At 44.8% G+C, this 25424-nt stretch overlaps 1 protein-coding gene across 1 annotated transcript in view; it reads right to left on the bottom strand.

Moving 5' to 3' along the window:
* The window catches only part of Dcbld1 (discoidin, CUB and LCCL domain containing 1), a gene marked incomplete at its 5' end in the record, with an annotated part of 38407 nt that extends 21069 nt beyond the window's left edge, over positions 1-17338 (bottom strand). The window contains 1 exon segment of the mRNA XM_013516615.1: positions 17126-17338. Within this exon segment, the coding sequence (XP_013372069.1) occupies positions 17126-17338 (213 nt within the window).
* Between the last annotated feature and the right edge of the window lie 8086 nt (positions 17339-25424).

Below are 25424 nucleotides of genomic sequence, written 5' to 3'. Positions count from 1 at the left end.
TTTTTTCTTTTTTTTTGGTCTTTTTTTGAGACAGGGTCTCGCTCTGCAGTTTAGGTTGGCCTTGAGCTCACTTTGTAGCCCAGGCTGGTCTCAAACTCGCAACGATCCTCCTGCCTCAGCCTCCCGAGTGCTGGGATTACAGGCGTGCGCCAACACGCCCGGCAGGTTGATAATGTTAATGCCTGTTTTCTTTTCAGACTGTGTTCTACGGAGCAAGCATGTTTCATATCCATCTCTTTGTCTTCAGACATGGCACAGTGCCCAGCAGTGGCAGCCCCTCAAATACTGTTTGAGTGGAACTGAAATATTCTATTTGCAACTGTTTGAAAAAGCCAACCCAAACAAAAAGATATATAAAACATATTTAGTTTTGTCTCTTTGATATACCATGGAGAAGTCAACAAGTATGCAGAAGCAAGAAAAAACAGTGTAACGGTAACATGGGTTTCTATAAAGTTTAACTCACTCATAAGTGCTGTAGATAGGCAATCAAAGATGGACTCTTTCCTTGTATAATGAAGTTGAATAAGCATTTTTGCAAGATTAAAGTGAGTCAGACTGCTGTGCTCAACTTTTTCCCATTTGCTGTTTGTTTGACTTATGTTTGAAACATCTTTGTTCTTTGCATAGGTAATAGGTGAAAACTTTTGCTTTATAAACCAAACAATAAAAATGAATATCCATCACTTGTTGCTATTAATAAATTAAAATACTTCCCTACCCACTTTTACATTTACCAACTTACTCCTCTTCAAACTGTGTTGCTACTAATCTCTTGCTATGGTTTAGATCTAAAATGTCCCCCCAAAGTCTCAAGATGGAAGTAGTCTGAGGTGGGTTTCGGAAGGTGATCAGGTCATGGGTGCTGTGCTGTCAGGGGAGGGTTACGTGGATGAGCTCAGGTTGGCAGCACTGTAGGAGTCGGGGCCTAGGTGGAAGGGCTCCCTAGTGTGACCTCAAGGGTGTTTTTGTCCCAGCTCCGCCTGCTGTCACTGGCTCTTGGCGCTCTGCTTCCTGGCCGCTATGGGTGGAGCGGCTTTCTTCCACCTCCATGCTGCTCTGTCTTGGAGCCAGTGGTGACTTTCCCTCTGAAACTGCGAGCCCAAATAGACCTCTCCTCAGGTGGTGGGTGTCGGGAATCTGTCCCATTGATGGGACAGTGACTAACGCATTTCTGCTTAACTTTCTACAGCAGTCCAGAGTGCTGATGAAAACTATGAAGCAAGGAAGTCCAAATTGATTATCAGTGAGAACTGATTTGGATTCTTTTTAGATTTTTGCATGGAAGAGTTGAAAGGAAGATTGCAAAATTATACATATTTTTCAAAAACAGATAAGTGTGTATGTTCTCACCAAGTTGTGTAATGTATATGATTTTCTACACCAAACCACATAAGCATAGTAAAATTCTAATTTGGTTTCACCCTCCTAAAGTTATGACAGGGGTGTAAACACTTCTAGAAGAAGTTCAAAGCAAAAGAGGATGAATCCTCTTCTAATTAGCCTTTGCCCTAGCCAGAGCTCCCTCCCACATCCTTACCCACGTGCCGCAGAAACCTAGCTGGGAAGGAGGGAGCAGGACATGCCCTTTCTGTGCACAGGACATTATTCAAGGCATCCTCACGGTTCCATCACAACCACAATCTCACTATGGCAGGAGAGACAGTCTCAGGTGGGGACCGCAGCTGCCAGGCAAAGTCCCAGTCTCCGCCCAACTCCAACCTTAACAGACACAGGCTCCTCCTCAAGCACTTGGGGTTAGTAACTACCTCCCTCGAGCTGGAGGAGATGAGGAGTGAGATAGCAAAATGGGGCAGACAGTGAGAGGGAAACCGGAGACCCTCCAGGTCTGTCCTGTGTGAGGTTCTCAGGCTTTTCTGACAGACTCTCTTCTGATGGGAGACCTCCTCCACCACTCTGCCCAAACCACACACACGGCCCCAGCGGTGTGTGATGGTGGTCCCGTGCAACCACAACCAAGCTGGAAACTCCTCCTGCCTGGTGACCTGGGCCATCATAATGCCACAGCACATGTGTTGCCCACGTGCGCGCAGTGACACTGGTGGAAGCAAACTTCCTGTGTGGCCGGCTGCACACCACATGGCACACTCACTTGTGTGTAGTGCAACACCTGACAATGAGGGTGTTGCCCACACAGTTACAACCTGTGTTCTGACCACGTTTCAGACTGTTCCCTTTTGTGGCTATGACGCAGTCTGCTGTGAAGTAGCACACTGGCCTGGTACAGCTGGTGACTGAGTCTCTGACTGCATCAGACAATGGCCACCTGCACTTCCTGGGTTTGTCACTATGTCCTGTAACGTCCACTCAACAGCACAACTGTCCGATGCTGCCCATCTCAGAGCAGCCCTGTTTCTGAGTGACACAGGCCTGCATGTCTGGCGAGGACCCTCCATCTCAACTCTTAAGAAGCCAGTATTTCAACATTTACAAAAACAAATTTCACTAGAAACCCAAGCAAGACCTCAGAGACTTCTAACTTTGAGTGGGGCTCATTCTCTGGCAGAGCACCATTCTTGGATGGGGAAACCTGTCTCAGTGCAAGGTCAGGCTCCACTCCAGCTAGCTCGGCCCTGGGCCGGGGCTCACAGCTTTCAGGACACCTGCTTTCCGGCGAGCACTGCCGTGTCCTTCTGCAACCTGACGTGAGGTCCCTCCGCCCTGCCCTGCCCTGCCCCGATCTGCAGGCAGGCTCGGCCTTCCTGAGCATCACAGATTCCCACCCAGCTGGCCCACGTGCTGTTCATTAGGTGGAGAGAAGGACCGAAAGCTGCCACCTTTATGGGCTGAGCCTGGCAGCCCAGCTGCACGAGGAGCTGTAAGAGTGGCAAACGAGGCAACACCACAGCCCTTGGCACCAGGCTTGAGACCAAGCCTGGCAGACAATGGCCTGGTTTTGTGCACAGGAGGAATAAAGGGCGGGGAACCACAGGAGCTGCCTCCCAGGGCACAGCGGTCAGCTCCTCTCACACCTCCTTTGTTTGGGGCCACCGTTCCATCCACAGCTGAGAGGGGCTCCACACAACCAGTAAGAGAGCTGTTCTGCAGGAAGAATAAACTGCCTCTCCTGGCCCAGCCCGGCAGCCTGGGCTTCTGGCAGTTGGACAGCACGTAGTGATTTACACCCTTCTCCACGCCCACTAACTCCCCAGGCCTGCGCCTCAGAGGCAATGGAGGGCTGGGTGAAAGGCTGTTCTGGTCATCTCATGTGGCTATGTGGTTCTGATACTGAAAATGATGGAGTGAAGTTATTGCTTCTGTGAGAGAGACTTGGAAGCATTTTAAAAAAACCCTTCCCCTCTGGCAGGGCTTTGGCATAAATCAGAAGGGGCAACAGCAAGAGCCCCCTGCAGCCCCTGATTAACCTCTGGAGCCCTTTTGAAGTACATGTGTCATATCTCATCACAAACAAAACTGCCCGGTGGGCCAAAGGAACCGTTCCCAGGCACAGCCAGCCATCGGCCGTACCACCAGGGGCCTGGGAAGTGTCCACAGCACGCCCCGGAGTGCGGGCTTGCAGCACGTGCATAGTCAGGCCCAGAAATGCTGGCACTGTGGACACACTGGAGTGGTGTCCATTTCCCACCTGTTTCCCAGTGCAGGCAAATGGCAGGGTTTGCCCTTGCCTGCTAAGTGCACAAGGGTCACGGTACAAAAGCAGAGAACTTTCAGGGCCCTTTCCTGTGAAAAGGAAGGAAATTAACATAAAAAAGGGATATTCCTGGACCACACCATTGAAACCATAGTCACCGTGCACTGGGCACCATCCCTGAGGAGTTTCTGTGTCTGGTTCCCAGACAAAGATCAGTGACAGAGGGTGGATAAATGAGCCTCTGGATTCCTGGGCGGAAGAGCAATTCCTTGGCCTGGGGCCAGGCGGAGCGGGCTCAGTGCCAGGGCTCCCCGCTCACCTGAGCGGTCAGCGCTCCCCACGAAAGCCGGCAGTGACCGGGGCCAAGTCCACCTCGGAGGGAGGACAGGCAGTGTTGATGAAATACCTAGATGGACAATTCTGCTGACAGGACTCTTCACATGCTGTGGTTTCTCTGTAAGAATTCTGCATTCAACTCCTTAATACGATGAGAGATACAAACTACTTGTAAAATAGAGACTTCCAGTCTTGCATATTTTTCTTTGGAATTTAAACATAATCAGAAGGTGTAATGATGCGATCTTGTTGCACTAGGTCAGATGTGTCATTCTAAAAAGCAACCGAGAAATCTGATTATGAGTCTAAACTCTCCCTACGACTTCCTACTTTTCTCAATTTTCTCGTTTCCAGCGTAACACAAACGTAACCCACTGCTTCAGGTCCTTGTCCTTAGAAGACACTGGCAATGGTTAGTCCTGGAGAGGGGGCAGGGCACAGGAAATGTAGGAACTTCTTGATCTCCTACACAGCAAATCATGCAGCAAAACATGTTTTTCTCCACTGACTGCAAGGGGGTCCCTCAGTAAACTTCTTCCTTCCATCACTGGACTGCCCATGTACCCTTAGGATTCTGACTAAACTTTACAACGGTACTCTCTGCAAGGGAGTGGTTTCTCGGAACCCTGCTTTAATCTTAGGGTATCCCTTGGAGAGGCCTGGAGAAGTTTCTCTTTCTTCCAGGAGGTGATAAACAAGAGAGCTTTACCTGGGGTTCCCTGGACACAGCCCTGGTAGACGACTCACCTCGTGTGGGTTGGGAGTGTGCAGCACTGGGGTCTGAGGTCAACACCTGCTGCAGTCTTAATCTTGCCAAGTGACCCTGAGCAGGCTCTCGAGCCTTCCCTCTTGTCAGGGCTGGCAAGGGACCTGATCCACAGGCTACGAGAAGGCGTTAGGACTACAGGCAGGAGTGGGGCAGCACACAGGTGAGGGCTAAGACTGGCAGCTCCTTTGTGGGGAGAAGTACCAGTTCCATGAGATCCCCAGTCTGCCCCAGTTCCACAGAGGGGAAAAGAGACTCTCACTGTGAAACCCGCTACGGCATGAATAATGACATTCACACCCTTCTTTTATAAAAATTCTGATTTTTACATTATGTTGCACAAGTTAAGCTACACACAGTTTGACTTGTTAGGTGCTGATTGTGCATTTGCAGTGATAAGACTATGGTAAACACTAGTCAGACACAAAGGATGGCTGAAGGGTGCTTCTAGGCCCAGGAAACCCCGGAGCCCAGGTCATCTGCTTGGTGTGAAATCGGAGCTCTGCTGGAGGTTCAGCGAGGTTCTGAGCTTGAGGAAGGCAGGGGTTGAGACTGCCTGGCATCAAAGGTTTCCAGAGCAGGCAGCCCTGGGTTTGTGACCTGAAGAGTGCTGTTTGCATGTGTGTGTGTGTGTATGCGTGCGTGTGTATGTGCATGTGTGTGTGAATGTGCAAGTGTGTGTGAATGTGTGTGTGTGTGTGCGTGCGTGCATGCACGCATGTGCATGTGTGTTAAAAGAGACAGGAAAAGCAGGGAAGGAAGAGCCCTCAGGAAGGAAGAACATCAGCAAATGTAAAACAGCCTGCAGGAAGTGTTCGCTGGAGGTGGGGGTGGAGAAGGCTGGGAGGAGGTGAGGCTGGGCTGCGTGGGAAGGCGGCCGGGCTTCGCCAACAGTGAGCTTAGGTCGCCTGGAGGGAGCTGTGGCCGGCAGGAGATGGCAGAAAACCAGGAATTTTCCAAGCAGACACACAGGTGAATGCCCATTTCTCAAGTGCTTGAGTCAGCAGTGACTTGGACCTGGAAGGGTTTGGGACATCCGGCTCTGAACCCAAACCCAGGACGCTCTGGACCCAAAACATCCTCAGTGGCGAATCAGTGCTCGAAATAGGCTTCTGAGGACACCGAGTACCAGAATTTCAGAGTAGGGTACTTGACCTATAAGTGCCAAGATGAGCACCAGCAGAGGTGGTGGAAATACAAATGCCAAGCCGAACGGACACATGGGGGTCTGTACTCTGCTCCTCCTACTGGCTGCTGGGGCTCAGACCCCGTGGCTCCCTCACAGGGCAGCAAGGAGGACACACAGGGAGAGCATCAGAGCACAGCCTCTGCAGGGTGGAGGAGAGCAGTCGGGACAGAGAGGATAAAGAAAACATGTTTACACACAATGGAGCACTACCCTGCTGTGAAAAAGGGTAAACTTGAGGATCTGTAGGAAAGTGGAGGCACCCTGAGACTGTGATGTTAGGTGAAATAAATCAGACACACGGCTTACACATCACATGGTTTGGTGTACGTGAGAAACCAGAGTAGGGCCTTAGACCTTCTGCAAATGGGGAGAAGAACAACATGGAGCAGGGAGGACAGGGGAAAGGGACATAAAAAAGAATTAATTTGTGCTAGGTACCTGAGCAACTCCCCATGACAGATGCGATCACAGTGTACTACAGACATTTCTAATAAAAATGAAAATAAGAGTAACGATCTTCAACGTGAACTCAGTCTCCTCTCTTCAGTAAAACAACATTAGATGTTTCATGTTGTAAATTTGGGTATATTATGTGGCAGTGCACAAATCAGTACCTACTTTTCTCCCATGGTCAAGATACTTAAGTGTTCTCCTTAACTAACCTATTATTTTACATCATGACTATAAAGGGAGGGGTGAGAATCTGTACCAAGCAGCAATCTCAAATATCTTGGTCAGTGTTTTAAATTTAAAGAGATTTTACTGTTTTAGTTACTTTTCTCTCATTGCTGAGACAAAATACCTGACCCCCAAAATTAAGAAAGGAAAGGGTTATTTGGCTCAGTTTGTGGAGGTTTCAGTCCATGCTCCGCTGGCTCCAAGGCAGGTGGCACATGGCAGGGGGCAGCAGTCCATGGTGGCAGAAGACAGCAAAAACAACAAGAACAAAATGAGAGGCACGCAAGAGAAGACTCTTTTTGTCCCTTACATTGTAGGTAGGCTACCCAGCCTAGGGCAAGTGTAGCACTCACACCCATAATCCCAGCACTAGACAATGAATCAATCACAAACTCTAAATTCAGCTGCCTCTGAAAAGCACCCCCATATGACTGCATGGGGCTTTGGGGGTACAGACGCAAACCATAACATTACTTAGTAGAGTACTTGCTTGCAACTTCAAATTACAGGTTTAAAAATGAATGTATTAGAGTTAAGTCTGGTGGTACACATCTGTCATCTCAGCACTCAAGAGACTGAGGCGGGAGGATTTACAGTTGGGCCAACTGGGACTGCATAGCAAGACCCTGTCTTAAAAACACACAAACAAACAAAAATGTGAATGTATCAATCCTAGAACAGATTTGGCTACCTTCATATTATTTTATGGGCCCAAATGCAAGATGAGCTTGTTTTCCAAACTTATGTTCTGCAAAGGAGGCACTGCCTTATCCATAAGTCCTGGCAAAATCTTGTGCCCCACTTCTGTCTGAACAAGAAAGAAGGGTGCAGGGGCAGCCTCAACCTGAAGCCATGAAACTCGCCGCCATTCTGAATGCACACAGTGCCCACCTGGCAACCCACTAGTGAAAGGGAGGCAAAGACCTTTGTGCAGGTTTCATTCCTACCCCTGGAGGTCTATGACCTCATGATTTCTTTTTAAAAGTTTATTGGTACATTTTAGGTATTCATAATGACCACATTCATCATATGGAATTCGCACCTGTACATAATACATCTTGCTTCTTTTCTTCACACTTCCCTCCCCTCCTTTCAACTCCTCTTCCTCTCCTTATTTACAAAAGGGGTCTCCATTTTTCCTTCCATTCTCTTTGTTTCCACTTTTCCTTCCATTCTTCTTTCTTTTCCCTTCCTTTCTTTCCCTCTCCCTCTCTCTTGTTCCCCCTCCCATTTGAAGATTTTCTTCCCATTTTCCAACATCTCTTTTACATTTTGGTCCTTACTTACATTTTCAGTTTCTCATACCAGAGAAACAATGTGGTATTTATACATATGTCCAATTTATATCACTTAAGAATATGGTCTCAAGGGGTATCCATTTAACTGAAAGTGTCTCAAGCTTATCCTTCTTTATAGCAGGGTAGTACCCCACTGTATTAAAAAAAAAAAAGTCTTTTCTATCCATTTATCAGTTGATGGGCATTTGGGCTGTTTCCAAAATTTAGCTATTACAAACTGTGCCACTACAAACATGGGTGCACACATATTGCTGTGGTATGATGCTTTTAATTCTTTAGGAAAGGTAACAAGAAAGGGAATAGCTGGGTCAAATGGAACCTCTACTTTTAGGTTTTGAAGAATCCCCATACTAATTTCCACAGTGACTGCACCAGTCTACACTCCCACCAACAATGGATAAGGGTTCCCTTTTTCTCCACAACCCCGTCAGCATTTGTTATTGGTTGATTTCTTGATGGTAGCCATTCTTTCTGGAGTGAGATAGAATCTGAGTGTTGTTTTAATTTGCATCTCTCAAAAGACCAATGATGCTGAACATTTTTTCACATATTTATTTGCTATTTCTACTCTTCATCTGAGAAGTGTGAATTCATTTCAGATGCCAATTTTTGGATTAGGCTTTTAAATTTGAGAAGTCTGATTGTTTTGAAGTTCTTTATATACTCTAGATAGTAGCCCTTTGTCTGAAGAACAACTGGCAAAATTTTTTCCCACACTGTGGGTTGTCTCTTTAGTCTGTTGGTGATTTCTTTTGCTGTGCAAGAGCTTTTCAATAAGATGTTCATTCTGTGTGATATTTCCTGTGCAGTCAGGGTTTTGTTCATAAAGTCTTCACCTATACCAATGTCTTCAAGAGTTCTATCTATTCTATCTTCCAGCAGAATTAGTGTTTCTGTGTAATATTTAATATTTAGATCCATTTTGAATTTAGTTCAGTGCATGGTGAAAGATATGAGTCTAGTTTTAATTTTCAGTATGTGGAAAGCCAGTTTTTCCAGCACCATTTATTAAAGAGGCTATCTTTCTTCCAATGGAGGTGTTTGGCTCCTTGGCCAAAGATAAGGTGGCTGAATATGTTTGGAGTTCTTTCTGCATCCTCAATCTATTCTATTAAGCCTTGAGTCTGTTTTGTTTTGTTTTTTTTCTCTTCCCAGTACCATGATGTTTTCATCACAGTAACTTTATAGTATGATTTCAAGTCAAGGGCTGGGATGCCCTCTGCCTTGCCTTTGTTGTCCAGAATTGTTTTGACTATTCTTGGTCTCTTCTGGTTCCAAATAAATGTCAGGCTTGTTTTCTCTAATTCTGTGAGATATTGGTATTTTGATCAGGATTGCATTAAATCTGTATCACAATTTTGAAACTATGGCCACTTTTTTCATTATATTGGATCTTTCTACCCAAGAACAAGGGATACCTTTCCATTTTCTGATATCTACTATAATCTCCTTTTTCAGAGTAGTGTAGTTTTCAATGTAAATGTCTTTTACTTCCTTTTTTAGATTGATCCCTAGGTATTTCATTTTATTTGGATGCTATTGTGAGAAGTATTGTTTCCCTAATTTCTCTCTCAGTGAGTTTCTTATTTGTGTACAGGAAGGCTAATGATTTTTGAGTGCTGACTTTGCATCCAGCTATGCTACTGAACTTGGTTATTAAATCTAGAAGTCTTTTGGTGGAGTTTTTGGGGTCTTCTGTGTAGAGTATTGTGTCATTTGTGAATAATGATAATTTAACTTCTTCCTTTCCTATTGTTATTCCTTTTATTTCTTTCTCTTTTCTAATTTCTCTGGCAAATGTTTCCAGAACTATTTTGAATAAGAGCGGTGATAGTGGACATCCTTGTCTTGTTCCTGATTTTAGAGTGAAAGCTTTCAGTTTTTGTTCATTTAGTATGATGTTGGCTATTGGTTTGTCATAGATGGCTTTTATCAGATTGAGATAAAGACCATCTATTCCAATTTTTTGTAGGGCTCTTATCATGAATGGTGCTGGATTTCATCAAACACCTTTTATTCATCTACAGATGATCATATGCTTTTTGTCCTTGATCTGTTAATATGGAGTATTATACTTATTGACTAGTGTATGTTGAACCATCCCTGGGATGAATCCTACTTGGTCATAGTGTATAATCTTCTTGATGATTTGCTTTATTCTGTTTGCCAATATCTTATTGATGATATTTTTTGTCCATGTTCATTAGGGAGACTGGCCTATAGTTCTTTTTCGGTCAGATCCTTCTCTGGTTTTGGTATCTGGGTAATATTTGCTTCCAGGAGTGAATTTGGGAGTATTGCTTCCCTTTCAATTTCATTAAAGAGTTTGAGAAGAAGCAGCATTAGGTCTTCTCCAAATTTCCTGTAGAATGCAGTGTGAATCCATCAGGACCTGGGCTTTTCTGTGTTGGTAGGGTTTTAATTACCTCTTCAACTTCACTGGCTCATATTGGTTTATTTAGAATTCTTATATCTTCTTGATTCACCTTTGGTAACTCATATGTATCCAGGAATCTGTCATTTCTTCTGTGTTTTCCATATTATTAGAATACAGGTTTTCAAAGCAGTGTTATGATTTGTGTCTAGATTTCCCTTCTAAGCCTCACATAGTCACAGAGCTTTTTCAGAGGTGGCTGAATCTAGAGTGTATGATGCTGGGATTAAGGGTGTGTGATTAGTAAATCAACCCACTGAATGGTTTGGCATAGTTCTGTCTAGGATTAAGGGTATGAGTGCTACACCTGCCCTAGGGAGGGTAACCTGCATACAATATAAGGGACAGAAAGTCTTGTCTCCTCCTCTTGTTGCTTTTGCTGTCTTTAGCTGCCATGAATGGATGCCTCTCTGCCATATGCCACCCTGCCTTGGAGCCAGCCAATTACAGACTGTGCTGGGAGTAGCTGAAACTGGAAACTGGTCATATGTGCGAGGGAAGGATAGAGCCAGAGTGCCTAAAGCAGTCAAGCTACCTCAGTCTTGAGAAAAGCATTCTGCCTGGACAATTCATTCATTAGTCACTAGGCAACCTTGTGTCTCGTGATACTAACTTTGCAAAGGTATAAATAAATGCCCCTATTGTTGTTGTTAAGGATCCTCTTACCCATCCAGTAAAGAGGCTGCCTCCCCCTGACCCAGCTCTTGTCTCTTGTCTATCTTTTCCTCGTTCCTGCTGCCATTCCTCCCTGAAGTACACAGAGAAACCAACTAGTCTCTACAAACTGTGAGCTAAATAAACCTTTCCTCCTTTAACTCTGGGTGTCAGATATTTTGTCTCAGCAAGGATAGAAAAGTAACTAAGACAGTATGTATGGATGATTTTCTGGATTTCTGCAGGATCTGCTGTGATTTCCCTTTTTATTTATAATTGCATGTATTTGAATCTTTTCTTTCTTGTTTTTATAAGGTTGGCTATGGGTTTGTCAATTTTATTTACTCTCTCAAAGAACCAACTCTGATTCATTGATTCTTTATATTGTTTTCTTAGTCTCAAATGCATTAATGTCTGTTCTGATCTTTATAATTTTCTCCTTCAAATGAGCTTTTGGCTTGATTTGCTCTTTTTTTTTTTTTTTTTCATAGAAACTTGAGGTTCAACATTAATTAGGTTGTTTGAGTTCATTCTGTTTTTCTGATATGGTAAGTTACCACTATATATTCCCCTTATAATGCTGGGTATAGTGGTACACATCTATAATCCCAGCACTTGGAAGGCTGAGGCAGGAGGATTGCTGTGAGTTCAAGGCCAGCCTGGACTACATAGTGAGTCTAGGGCCAGCCTGAACTACATAGTGAGACCCTGTCTCAAACTCATTCCCCTGACATTTTTTCCCTTTTATGACTACTTTCAATGTGTCTCATAAGTTCCAGTATGTTCTATTGGTATTATCACTTAATTGTAGAAACTGTCTCATTTCTCCCTTGTTTCACCTGTGACCTACTGGTCATTCAGGAAGGTGTTATTTAATTTCCACATGTCCTTGTTTTTGTGATTTCTTAATATGCATAGGATAATTTCAATTTCTTGGCATTTACTTAAGAATGTTCTATGAGCTAGTATGTGGTCTATTTTAGATGTTCCATGTGCAGCTGGAAAGAATGTTTATTCTGATGTGGGGTAGAACACTGTAAACATATACTAAATCCATTTGTTCAAAAGTTTGTTTCAGTTCTGATATTTGTTGATTACTTGTCTAGTTGATCTATTTGTGACAGTGCAGTATTGAGATCTCCCATTATAATTGTATTATTTGTGACTGCAGTATTGAGATCTCTCATTATAATTGCATTAGTGCTTACTTGATTTTTCATATCTATTAGTATTTGTTTTACATAGTTGGGTGCTCTGGCATTTGGTGCATATATATTTATGATTATTATCTCTTTCCCTTGGATTGTTCCCTTTACAAGAACAATTACAGTGAGCCCTTGAGTTACAACCAGCCTGGCCTAATACATGAGCAACTTGGGCTATGACAAGAATTTTAATTTTAACTTATGACCAAAATCTTGAGTTATGACCCAAACGCAGGCCACTTGTGCTTCCAGATAGCCTTAGATATAAATTTAACCTCTGAAGAATTCTGGAAAAAACATTACAACATCCTTTCTTGTATGGTGTTAACTGAGAAATCTGGGGCCAATGTCTCTCTAAGGACACTGAGATTTGCCTATATACAGGAGGCTGACTTTGAAGGCTGTGTAGAGGAGCCTGAACCTCCAATTGATAACATGAGTTACAACCAACCCTTGAGAACAAACTGAGTTCATAAGTCAAGGGTCCACTATATGTCACTTTGTACAATCAGCAATAACAGTGGCATCAAAAACAGCTTAGAAAATGACAAACTGTGGTAAATATTAATTTGCCACCTTTAACTTTATGAACTATATTTGTGGTTATATAACAAATCTAAAACAAACCAGAAAATTTTACACAGTAAATATACCTTCAAATGGCAACTTTACCCTCAAAAGAGAAACTTTAAAGGGGTTTTTGGGGGGGAAAATAGAGAAACAGAAGAGGAAGAGACTAGAAGCAAGGCTGCAGGACAAAGGAATATTATGAGAAATTTGCGAAACTGGTAAAGAAGACAGAAGGGAAAGAGAGAATGAAGAAATAAAAGAAACGGAACAGAACAACAACAAAAAAACTAGAAACAATGTTCACAATCATATAAAAACAAGAACAATCAAGGAAAAAGGGGAAAAAGAAAGAAGAAAAAAGAGGTCCACTTCAGGCCGTGTCTCTGCTGTACTGGTAGACAGTGGGCAGACAAAGCCCAGATCTGTGCTGATACATCCCAGCATGCCAGCCATAGGTTCAGGGTGGGGCATTGGTAATCCTAGCAAGCCTGCACCTTTAGTTCTACTGATGTCCACGTTGATTTCTGGTTGTTGGGCTGAAATCCGATTTGTTCAGCCTACAACACTCCAGTGCTTGCTACCAGCTTGAACTTGGCTGTGGCTCACCCTGGCAGTGGGAGCTGCTAGATGGAGCCAGCTTACAGATGCCTGGAGTTCTGAGCTCAGTTGTTCCCTCTCCATGATGGCTACTGGCCTTTCATCCTCTCTTTGTGGTGTCTGAACCTGAATATCTCACCAGCTACTGCAGTCCACTGCTTCCACTGCTCTGTTCCACTGGTGCATTGCTCTGTGGAGGACTCTGTGGTCTCCAACAGTCACTATGCATCACAGGTTCAAGCTGCCCCAGGGAGAAAGCACCTCTTGCCACCTCCTTCTTTGGCATTGAGGTTTCTTTTCGCTTTCCCCATAGGCTTCAATTCTTGCTTCAGATCCTCGCTGGATCCTGGGGACCCATTTCCCTCCTTCTCTTCCTCATGTTGCTATATTCCAGTGTCTGGACACCAGCAACTGGAGAGGTTCTTTCTGTGCTGCTCACCACTCCACCATCTTTCTCGAAGTCCACCTCACAAATTCCAGTGTTGGAAATTGTTGTAAACAAGCCTTTAAAAATGACTTTAAAAAGTAGTAGAATTATGTGGGACAGAAATGCATCATACAAGTTTAATCACAGAGAAAGTTAAATCAAGCCATACTGACATTCTGAAAAATAACTGGTCAGCACTCTTTAAACTGTGCAAAACACAAGGCTGAGGAGGAAGTATGAAGATTACAGAAGAGTGAAAGACAGAACATCGAGATGCTTCCTGCTCCTGACCTGGATCTCAGACCAAAACACTGACATTAGTGTTCCTTTATGAGGGGGCCTCAGTTACTCTGACCTTTTAAATAAAAACCCAAGGTTCCCTTAGTTACACTAACAGCATCAACCAGGCAAACTGTGGTACTTAAACATTTAGAGTTTTTTTGCAGGGGCTAAGATAATAATGCACATGATCTTAACAGTATATAAATAATTCATGAAAAAAATTCTGTAAGTTTAAAAGTGAAAGAAATGTTTAAAAAATCTTCAGAACGTTATTTTCCTTATAAAACCTAACACATTTACTAAAGTAAAGGTGATATGTTTCACTTCATCCATTTCTGTGCTTTCATTCATTTCTTATTCAGCCACAGACACAAAGTCCTGTCTTCTGGTGGGTGTGTGAGCCTGAACGAGTGTTTATGATGATGACAAATACCAAAGAGGGCACGAACCCAGCTTGTCTGTACCAGGCCTTCTAACATGCAGAAACCAAGTGCATATTCATCTGATTATTAGGAAAGCTGGTATAGGTGTTCACACTTATTTACAACTCATTTTGTTAGCAAGATGTTGACTTTAAGAACACCAAAGTCTATGCGTCAACACTGCATAACCCGGCCGTGGTGCCCGGCACTGAGAGGTGCGGACAGTGCTGTATAAGCACAGCCCTTAGTGGCTCCCATCTGGTCCCACTCTGTCCACGCCCAGCACCACTTGCAAATAGAGGCCAGAAATCTTGACTCTTTTTCAAAATATTACTCTATCTTCAAAATTCTGTTAGTTTTGGGTCTTAAAATCCCAGGCAGGAAAACCAAAAGCACTCTAGTTCAGCCACACCGGACTGTCTGGAGACCTCTCCCTGCACACGCAGAAGCCCCAGGCGCCAAAGTAGTGCAGCCTGGAGCATGTGGCTACAGGATCTGCGTGGCCCTCACTCAGGCCGGTGCCCTGCACCTCTGCTTCTGGTCACTGCCTGGGCCAAGCCATATCCCCTCTGCCTGCACTCTCAAGGCATCCAATCGGACCAGGCGCTATTTCAAAATTGCAGTCTGGTGAGAGTTTTTGGTCAGAGAAACTCTTTGGCCATAGAAGAGAGAAATTCTAAGCATCACTAAACATTTTGTCTTAAGAACATCCCCACATGAAATTTATTCACTATGTGTTTTAGGCAGAATTGGTGCATAGCATCAGGAAGGGCAGCGGGGAGTGGAAAGCGATGTCTTGAAGACACAGAAATGAGTCTTCCTTCCAGCCCGTAACTGCCTAGCACTGTGATCTCTGCCATCACTGTGCCTCAGTTTATCTGCAGAAAAAAATTAATAGTTACCAAGGATGGATGTGAGATGCTAGAAAATGTGTGCTATTAGCATACAATAGGCACTGATCATATTGATTTCTATGGGCGGAGATTCTGTTCCCAAAAAGCAAACATGGGCTGGGGATTTAGCTCAGCGGCACAGTGCCTGCCTGGCAAGTGCAAGGTTATGAGTTCGATTCCCAGTACCGGAGAAAAACCAAAACAAACAAACATAACTTTGTATTTTAAAAATTTAAAGAGAAATAAACATTTAATTGGCTTCATTGTTACAAATAAACTACAATTCATTATCCATTTCTTAGTGAGGAGTCTAAATCTTGAAAATTCGAGAATCTGGAGATGTGGAGAGGTTGCCCTAAAATAGGGCAGGTCACCTGCACCAGGTGGAGATGCTCAGTTGATCCATCCTTTTTCATCTTTTTCTTATTAGGGACCACACCAGAGCCAGGGGGAACACCCACGGAGGGGACGTCGCAGTCCTGCTCTGCTCCCTCCCCATGGCAGGAGATGAGCTTTGGCTCTGAGCAGGAGGAACTGCAGGTCATCCTCCAGGGAAGGCAGTGCTTCTCCAATGCTCCTCACCCCTCCTTGGGATGGGAAGGAATCTTCTGGCTAAGGATCCCTGACAGGTACCCACCTACATTAGCACATGGTCAGTGACCAAGGGTCTCCAGGGCCCTTATGTGTCCCTCCAAGTGTCATTTGCCCAGTGTGACTGTGCCAGTTAAAGAGTGATGGCCAATGATATGGAAACCACCTCGAGTTTGTCAGAGAATCCAGCTGTCATTAAAGCAGACACAATGTTCCCAGGAATGGAGAACAATCTCAGATCTTCCTTCCCATGGGGCCTGAGTGTCCTGGGGCTCAGCTGGGCTTGGAGCAGTGAGGCACCAGGAGCAAAGCACGGACTCCGAGCAGAGAGCAGAAACAGGTGATCATAGAGGCATCCAAGAAACCCCAAGAGCCAACAGCAGACAGGAAGTTCCCTGAACCTTCTATCAGCTTTGGATCTGAATCTATAGAGGACTTCAGAGAATCTCTAAACTCAGAACCTTTATAAAGGATTTTGTCTTTATTGTGCAATTGTTCAACTCCAAACCGCTACCTGGAGCTCAGAATCAGCCCAGCTCGGCTAACAGCAGCACATCCCACGGGCACAAGAGCCACTGTCACAGGCTGTTAGGTCTTGGCAGCTGCTGTCCCCTCTCCACGACACACCCAGGTCTCGGCTGCAATGTCCCCAGTGGGAGAGGCTCCCCTATCCTCACCAAGGCAGCACCAACAGGTGCAGGAACAGGCGCAACACTGCGTTTGGATGCCATGATTTTCCCATTCCGTATTTTCTGTTCTCACCTCCTGAGCTGCCCTAGGCTCACCTGTTTGTTTCCTCTTCCTCCATCCCCAGATGCAAGCTCTGTGAGAAGAGTGTTGCCTCATCACCGCTGCATCCAATCGAGTTCCTCACAGAGCACCTGAAACACGTGGTCTCCACCCAATAAACACTGGCCACCAAGTAAGCACAGATGCTCGAGGCAAGGCCACACATCTCCAACCCCTTCTCAGCAAGACTCGTACTCAGACGAGGCTGCTGACACACTTGGGCTCTCCCACATTCCTTCCATGTCCTTGTAGCTTCAGGCTTCCATCGGAGCTACCAAGAGTTTCCCGCTCAGCGCTAGGCTTTGAGGTCAGACAGCACACTGCATGACGTGCCCACACCTGAACGCTCCCCTGCTCAGGGACACCACACTCTGTTCTTACCGTACTGCTCCACAGAGCTCATGAAGAGGAGCGAGGCGGAGGCACAGGTCTGGGACTCGATATCCACATCGCCCAGCCTCAGAATCAGCTTCTTCCCCTCTGGGGCCACGATCGTCTTTTCACAGACTGTGTGATTGGGGTAAGTTCCTGGGTAATTCTTAGATGTCATTGTGCCACTGTCCTGATAGGTCACCATGTGCCCACAACCATCACCTGGCAAAAAAAGAAAACAAAGGAAAGATATAAGTGTGACCATTCTTACTGAGGACCGAGAGTTCAGTACAACCTCCAACTTCTGTATTTTACTCTGTTTTGAGCTAACTTCATGACTGAATCATTAAGCAGCTTCTGTCCTTTCAGGTTATTTCATCTGCTTCCCAGGTTAACCTTCTGCACACTTGTTTGACAGGCTGTCTCAAAATGGAAAGCCATAGAAAAGTCATCATTCCATCCGTGTGTCTGTCAGGCCTCCACTGGAGTGCTAGGCATCATTCCATCATACTCCTGCTTTCAGACATCTGTTCCTCCCCACTCAGCCTGTCCACCAGCTGAGGCACACATGTGGGCCCAGCCACGTGACTCCAATGCCATGTAAGTCTGCACCACAGCAAACAGAACTCACTCCACACACCATGACGTTGAAAAAAATAATACACACGAAGTGCTCCTGGCAGGATCTGAGGCCCCATTTAGAGGATTTTGTTCAGTGCATGCTACTTAGCTGGGAAGCCTAACAATCATCCTACACCTATGTCTCAGTCAAGGACAGTCACAGATCTGAGGGCTCCTGACAGACACACGGGTGTCATTAGCAAGCACCGAGGAGTGGCTGTCTTGAGCACATCCCAGAGATCAGACATGGCATTAATTGTCGGGGACAGCAAAGCAGCACAACTGCCTCCTGGAACCAACAGGAAAATGAGAGACAGCGGCATAGCTGAGCGACCAAGTCCAGGTGTTACGAGCACTGTCAAGGAAGCTCAACCCAATGGCCAGAGAGACAGGGAGCGAGGTAAGAGACTCACAAGAGAACTTATCACAAGACTTCTTTACTTGAGGAAGGCCATCAGTGAGCCAACAAGTTGCCCTAGTTGATAAAAGATTCAAACCACACGAACACCAGCTGTCTATGCAGCAGGGCAGGCAGCAAGCTCTGAACCCAGACGACAGCCTGGTTAGCCAGGCCACACGCACATCGAGGAAGCATGCAGCCCAGGCTGGGGAGGCAGGGCAAAGACCAGCTAAGAAGGGCGCTGAGGTGGGAGGCACAGGCCACTCCCCTAGCTCGGCACAGGATGTTGCCTGGGAGTCTGCAGAGACCAAAGCAGCCTTGTTCTTCCCAGCCAGCTCCTGGGTCACAGTGGAGTCACAGGTGTCACCTGGCATCTTCCTTTATTCTACTTCCATCCTGCTCCGAGGCTCCCAATCAATGGTAACAGAGGACGAAAACACAAGAGAGCTGTAACCTCAGAACCCACCGTACCCCAGGGCCTCCCAAGATTCCAAGGCTGGAGAGGAAGTGAGCTGGTCCTGATAAGCAGTGGGTCAGGAATGCAGGGTGGACATGACAGTCAGTGGCAGCGGAGAGCAGACAACCTGAGGCCTGCACAGAAACATGGGGGATACGTGACAGAGAGGAAGGCGAAGGGCACACGACCTGAGGCCTGGACAGGAACTCAGGGGATACGTGACAGACACAGAACACTGAGGGAGGACGATATGAGGCTTGGTCAGGAACTCAGCGGGTACGTGACAGAGAGGAGGCCGAAGGCGGATGTCCTGAGGCCTGATCCTCCGGGCAGAGGTGTGGAAGTCACATGGTCAGCAATGAGGACCTGAAGACTCTCTGAAGAGGCAGAGGACGAAAGAGGCTAGTGAGATGAACCTGGTAGATAGAGCTGCAGTAACCAGGAACTAGAATGGAGGAGGCAGGCAGGAAAGAAAGAAAAATGAGGGAAACTTCCAGTCAATCAACAGCCTCAGGTTTGGCTGCAGGGAAAGACAAGAGGAGAACAACACTGAGGTAGTTTTGCTTTTGTTTTTGTTTTCCAGGTGCTAGAGATGGGCCAGGGCTTCACACAGTGAGATAGGTGTTCAACCACTAAGCTACAGCTCATCTGTCCACTTTTATTTTATTTTACTTTATTTTTTTGCGGTACCAGGGATTGAACTCATGACCTTGCGTTTGCCAGGCAGGCACTCATGCCACTGAGCTAAGTCCACTTTAATTTTGAGATAGTCCTGCTAAATTGTCTAGGTTGGCTTCAAACTTCTAATCTTCCTGCCTCAGCCTCCTGCGTGTCTGAGCAGACACGTGTGTGCCACCACACCTGTGACACTGAGGATCTAGTTCAGAAAAATGGGTAGAATACTGAGGCTAACGAGACAGGAAGGCTGACAGAGAAAGGGATCACAGAGAAAAGGCTGTAAGCTTGGTGGGTAAGGTATAGGTGACAGCCACCTTCCCTGGGCTCCTGGGGGTTGTCAGAGGGCTTTGGGTTAAAATCTGAGTTCTTTGTCTGCTTTTAAAGAAAAGTCCAACTTACAGCTTCTCTTACAAATGGGAAGTCAGGACAAGCACAGGGGCAGGCATTCTCACAGGGCTTGTGACTCAGTGGCCGGGCCTTTGTCCCTGGCGCCTTGCTCTACTTGTGGGGTTGATTTTGAGCACCCAAGAAAGCGAGCTGGGTAAGTGGCGTGTGTGAACTTGTACACCGCTGCGCTCCGTGCCACTGCCTCACGGCCTGGCCACAGGTTCCACACCTGCTGTCTTGGTTCCATGGATTCTCCTTTAGTGAGAACAAAATTTAAAAGACAGCATAGCTGAATATAAGATGAATAGCAAGGGATACGCCAAGTATAAAATGAGCAGCAGCTGACATGCAGTTACTCTCACCTTTGCTTCCTACAGAGCGACGTGCATGGCAGAGGAAGCTGCAGTGTGTCATAATCATTTACTCCCAAGGTCATACCCTCCCAGCTCTCCTCGGAAACCCGAGAGGATGTGCATCCTGGGGCTGCCAGCGTGTGGGTTTGTCCTTCACGTCCCATCCTGACTCTGCCTGGGATCTGTGCCTCCCCAGAAAACCATGAACTCCCAGGACAAAACTCCAAGAGCCTCTGCTCTGCCAACACCTGGGACACAAAGGAACAGTGGAGTCCAATTTACTAAACCGGGGTTCAGAGGCTGAAACCTGCTCTTGCTTCTGGTGGCAAAGTGTTTGTGGAGCTCTGCGGCATGCTCAAGGATAGGTTACCTGTTGGTGTCAACCACCTCAGGACCTTCGTCCTGCTGTTCTTGTGCAGCAGTGAGAACTTCAAGGGACATGGGAGAAACATGCCAAAGGGGAAAGGAAACACTGTCAGGAAAGTGAAGCCCCTAGTGTCATCAATGCCCACAAACAAGAGCACAGAGGAGCCCTGTCCCCTGACACTCAGCAGCTTGTGCCAGACAATCTGAGGGGCACATCAAGACGGTGATTAAAGTTACTATCTTAAGATCTATTGGTTTCTGTACCTCATCCTGTGTATCAGTGTCAACATCCTGGTTGTGATACTGTAATGACTGTTCAAGATGTTTTCATCTTGCTATATTAGAAAGGCTATACAGCACCTTTCTGCATTAGAATATAAAACATTTTATTTTATTTATTTATTTTTATTGTTTTGAGACAGGGTCTTTCTTTCTCAGGGAGACCCTGAGAGCCAGAGAACCAAACTTGATTGGACCGACTGATTTTCTTTAACTTTTCTTTTTTAAATTTATATTTAACCAAGTTTTTAAAAATGTCTGGGCATTGTGATGCACACCTGTAATCCCAGCATTTGGGAGGCCAAGAGTTTGAGGCCAGCCTGGGCAACTTAGAGAGAACTTGTTTCAAAATAAAAAAAAAAAAAAAAAAAAAAACTTCCAAAGGCTGGGTATGTGGTTATGTATCTCAGTGGCAGAGTCCTTGCTTAGCATGCACTGAGTTCAGTCCACAACACGAGAGAGAGGTGGGGATGACGCCTCCTACTAAGGTGTAGCTGACACTGGCTGTGGTCATTATGTTCATTGATAGGTGACAAAATCATTGGTTAGAAGGTTGGAAAAGAACTTTGAAATAGAGAGATGAGGCTAAATTCACAGAGGGACCTGAGCATGACTACGTGTGAAATAACCAAATAAGATGCATCTCCCAATGGCATAAAATATGCTCTCCACACCAATGCCCATGAAATATTCCTGCCTCAATGCAAAGCATGTGAATTAATAACCTTGAATGGACCTTGAAGCTCACCAGTAACTTTGAATGAACCTTGAAGTTAACCATAACTGGTTAACTTCCAGTCACAAGATATGCAGGAGATAGAGGCCCATGCTTCCTAACACCAGGAGGCAGCTGGTATTAGTTATGATAATGGTATTGAAGTTACATAAGAAAAAATGCAATTTTTACAGATGCCTACTGACTTACATGGGGCTGAAATGACAGAATGTCTTAATTTGTCTTAACTACTAAGCAAAAAAAGGGTCAAGGAAAAACTCATGAAAAGGAAATAATGACAGCTACTGTAGCTGGATGATGAGCATTCACAGTACTAAAATAAATCACAAATTAAAAGTCATAAAAGCCAGTCTTTACAGGAAAAAATAAAACCATGATTTTATGGTTAGACTCCACGCAGGGCTGGGAGGAGGACAAGAGGGCCACAAAGGTGTCCCATAGGGTGACAGCTGGCTTACACTGCCCCTACCCCACCTTGGGGTCATGGAGAGCAGAGGGAAGGAGGAAGTTTCCCCAACAGGAGTTGTTTACTGTCCAAAAGCCACCACGACACAGAATTTACTTTCTTCTTCCTAATGTAATTGCCAAAGCCCATAATGACTAAACCATGTATCACTTCCTTTCTTGCCCAGAAGTAAGCTCCTCTCCACATGCTCAGGGGGTCCTCCAAAGGGCCTGTGTTCTGGCATCTGCTCAGAGCCACAGGTGGTTTCTGAGAGTGACCAATTTACAGAAGCAAAACTGATTTTGCAAAAAGTTGTAAGTATTCATCAATATGTTAGAATGTTCAAAGTGACCTGCATACAGAATATAAGTACTTTATTTCTGAACATTTGGAAATAATCTTCATTAGAAAGTAAGAGTCAAACTATTGTATTTCCAAGCAATAGGATACTATGGAAGTTAGTTATGTTTTAGAAGGATATTTAACTTTAAAACAATATGTAGTAATAGACACATGGATATGTAATCAAAAATACTTAGGTTTACTTCTATGGTATGAGTTTACAAGTGATTTTCATCTTATTTCTTATTTATACATCTATGTCCTAAATTTTCTACAATATGAATATATCTAAATCAAGAATTGTATATAATTAAACATACCAAATTCACCCAATGTTCTTCACAACAATAAAGGCTACTCCATCACTGGCCATTAAATATGAAGAGGAAAACATCTCCCATCAACCAATATGCTCAAACTGTCATTAAAAGTTCATTAAACAGCCAGGCATGGTGGTACACGCCTGTAATCCCAGCACTCAGGAGGCTAAGGCAGGAGGATTGCTGCAAGTTCGAGGCCAGCCTGGGCTACAAAGTGAGCTCAAGGTCAGCCTGAACTGCATAGCGAGACCCTGTCTCAAAAAGACAAAAAAAAAAAATTCATGAAACAACAGCTAGGAATTTGGCATGATGTGGAATCTCTTCAAAGGGCTCACAGTCAGGAGGAGAGATGTGTTTGCAAGCGATTCTGAGAGTCAAGTGCCAGGTGCAAAGCCAGAGATGTGAGCTCATTCTCTGCCTTTCAAGTGCCTGAAAGCAAGGGCCACTCCTTCACCCTTCAGCCCTCAACCCTATTCAGGAGGTATGGGCATGTGAGCGATCTTCAAAAGAAGCTTAAAATGAGTAGTCATGCTTGTTTATGTGAGCTGCCCCTTTATTTAGTCTATGCCAATTCTACCCACAAAGAAAGCAAAACAATAACTTCCTTAAAATACTATTTCCCTTTGGTAAGAAGTCATGTTCCACTAACAGCAAAGCAAACAGATACACTGAGCATGGTCATGGCTCTGCAATACTAGAAAGCATGATCTAGGCTTTAAAAGAAAACTTTTAACTGAGTTGTACTTGTAGGAAATTGATTTGGGTAAAGTACAATGAATTCTGCAAAAATACTTTTGAGATAGATTACTGTAATCCCTAGTGTAATACAGCAGCCTCATACTGTTCATTATGACCAGATTTTTCATCACAAGTCAAGTGAGCGCATATGGACACACGCACAAACAAGAAATAAAAGTTTAATAATGATTGTTTTATTACATGTGATGCACCATCACAATTTCTAGTTAAGTCCTTCCACTATTTATTTAAAGCATACTGGCCATGCCTATTGAGTTAATTTCATGGCTTACTACTGGTCTCCACTAGCAAAGTGAGACAGAATTCTAAACTATCCCAAGAATGAAAAATCTCTAGAAACATGATTTCATTTCAGTTTCATCCTTGTTCTCCTAACATTCAAGTTACAACAGGTCTCCATACATGCACAATCACTACGTGTGGGTGTGACAAGGGTTCCTCCCCCGTCTGAGATGCAGGGAGCTCCTGATGACTACAATCTTTCAACCACAAAGGCCAGCCTGCGGTTATTACAGAGCTCTTTGTCTGATGTGAGGCAGACAGATTTCCCAAGGTACCCTCATGCCTCTGTAGGCCACATTCCTTTATAAACTTAGCTCTCGCCAACTGTGCCTAACCTATACTTTGCATGTTGTCAAGTGAAATGGAAAAACAAAAGCACAAGGGCCTACGTGGCTAAGTGAGAATTTAAAAACGTAAAATAGAAATTTTGATGATAAAACAGAACAATTACTCAGAATCCCAAGTTTTCCTGAAAGAAACATGGTAACACTACTTTGCTGAAAAACGGCATGGACCTACACTGGAACCTGTGACCAAGGTCTCTGAAACTCCCTGATCATCTCTTTCAATCTTATTCTCACCACACAAAAACATGCTAATGGCAAGACTAACATTCTACTGACAATGATAACAGTTTTGCTTCAGCAGGTGAAGACATTAGAAATTAAAAAGGAAAACCAAGGGGCTCATTAAAACCTCTAAATGGGATGTCTCAAGCCAATGTTTCCAATGAGTTACAAGAGACTCTGAATGTACGAAATGAATGGGTCCACTGCACGTCCACCTATGACTCTCTACGCAAAGTGTGATTACTTCTATCACTACACAAAGACATCAGTAATGTCCATGCTAAAATATTTAAAAGCTTCCGAATTTACACTTAATGGGGAAAAAAATCTCAAACCTAAACCAATGTTATTTGGTGGGCCATAAGGAAAATCAGTGAAAATTCTGTAGTTCTTGGTCCCTCCCTTGTCTTATGACTTCTGAAAAGTTAAAGATCACTGAGAGGGTTGTGCTCATTAAGAAAAACAGCACAGAACAACCAGATGGGCAGAGTGCAATGTATTTTAGTTGCTCTTCTTTCTTTTTAAAGCATCAAGAATATTGCTCTGAACTAGTTGCCAAAACCTGCCAAATACCCAATCACTCACTGACTGTGGGATTCTAAGAAGTCATCCACTTTGCGTCAGTTTCACCTTTAAAATTACCAACCACAACTGGGTATGCTAGACTAAACTGAGGCTGTGTGTGCTCAGTGGGTTAACTTGCTGAGAAAGACTAATTAGAATATATTTCTCAACATCCACCTAATTCTCACTTCCTGCCAGGTGAGCATATTCCAAAGCAAATAAACCTTATAAAGCGGTTTTATAGGGAGGTCATGCTGCAAGGTGAATGAGCTCCCAGAACTCTACTTTCCCTCTACCACAGGCCATCTTGAGCCCTCACACACACAGTGAAGTTCAACTGGGAACTCAGCTTGCACGATTCCCAGGGAACTTTACTTGCTGAACATCTCCTGGGAGCCATGCTCCGTGGAACCTGTGGGCAGACCGTGACAAGGTGCTCACAAGGGAGACACACAGAGGGCCCAAGCCAGGTTTCCTGGACCCAAGTAGACTTTAGCCTTGGATGTCTGGGAATGACACTGTAATTGGACTATGTGCTTTGCTCTCAAAACCATGACTTTTCCCACTTGTATTAAGTTGCAAGTTCTTTGAGGGGATGATGACAAACTGGGTACGTTAATTAAAAGAAGTTTCTTAATTTCACAGACGAAAATTTAAGAACAGCCGGGCATGGTGGCACACGCCTGTAATCCCAGCACTTGGGAGGCTGAGGCAGGTGGATTGTTGTGAGTTTGAGACCAGCCTGGGCTA

This window comes from Chinchilla lanigera, unplaced genomic scaffold, assembly GCF_000276665.1.
Source record: "Chinchilla lanigera isolate Chin_1 unplaced genomic scaffold, ChiLan1.0 scaffold00035, whole genome shotgun sequence".
Classification (NCBI taxonomy): Eukaryota; Metazoa; Chordata; class Mammalia; order Rodentia; family Chinchillidae; genus Chinchilla; species Chinchilla lanigera.
Note: the sequence above shows the minus strand (reverse complement) of the source record. Positions and strands in the feature narration are given on the sequence as shown.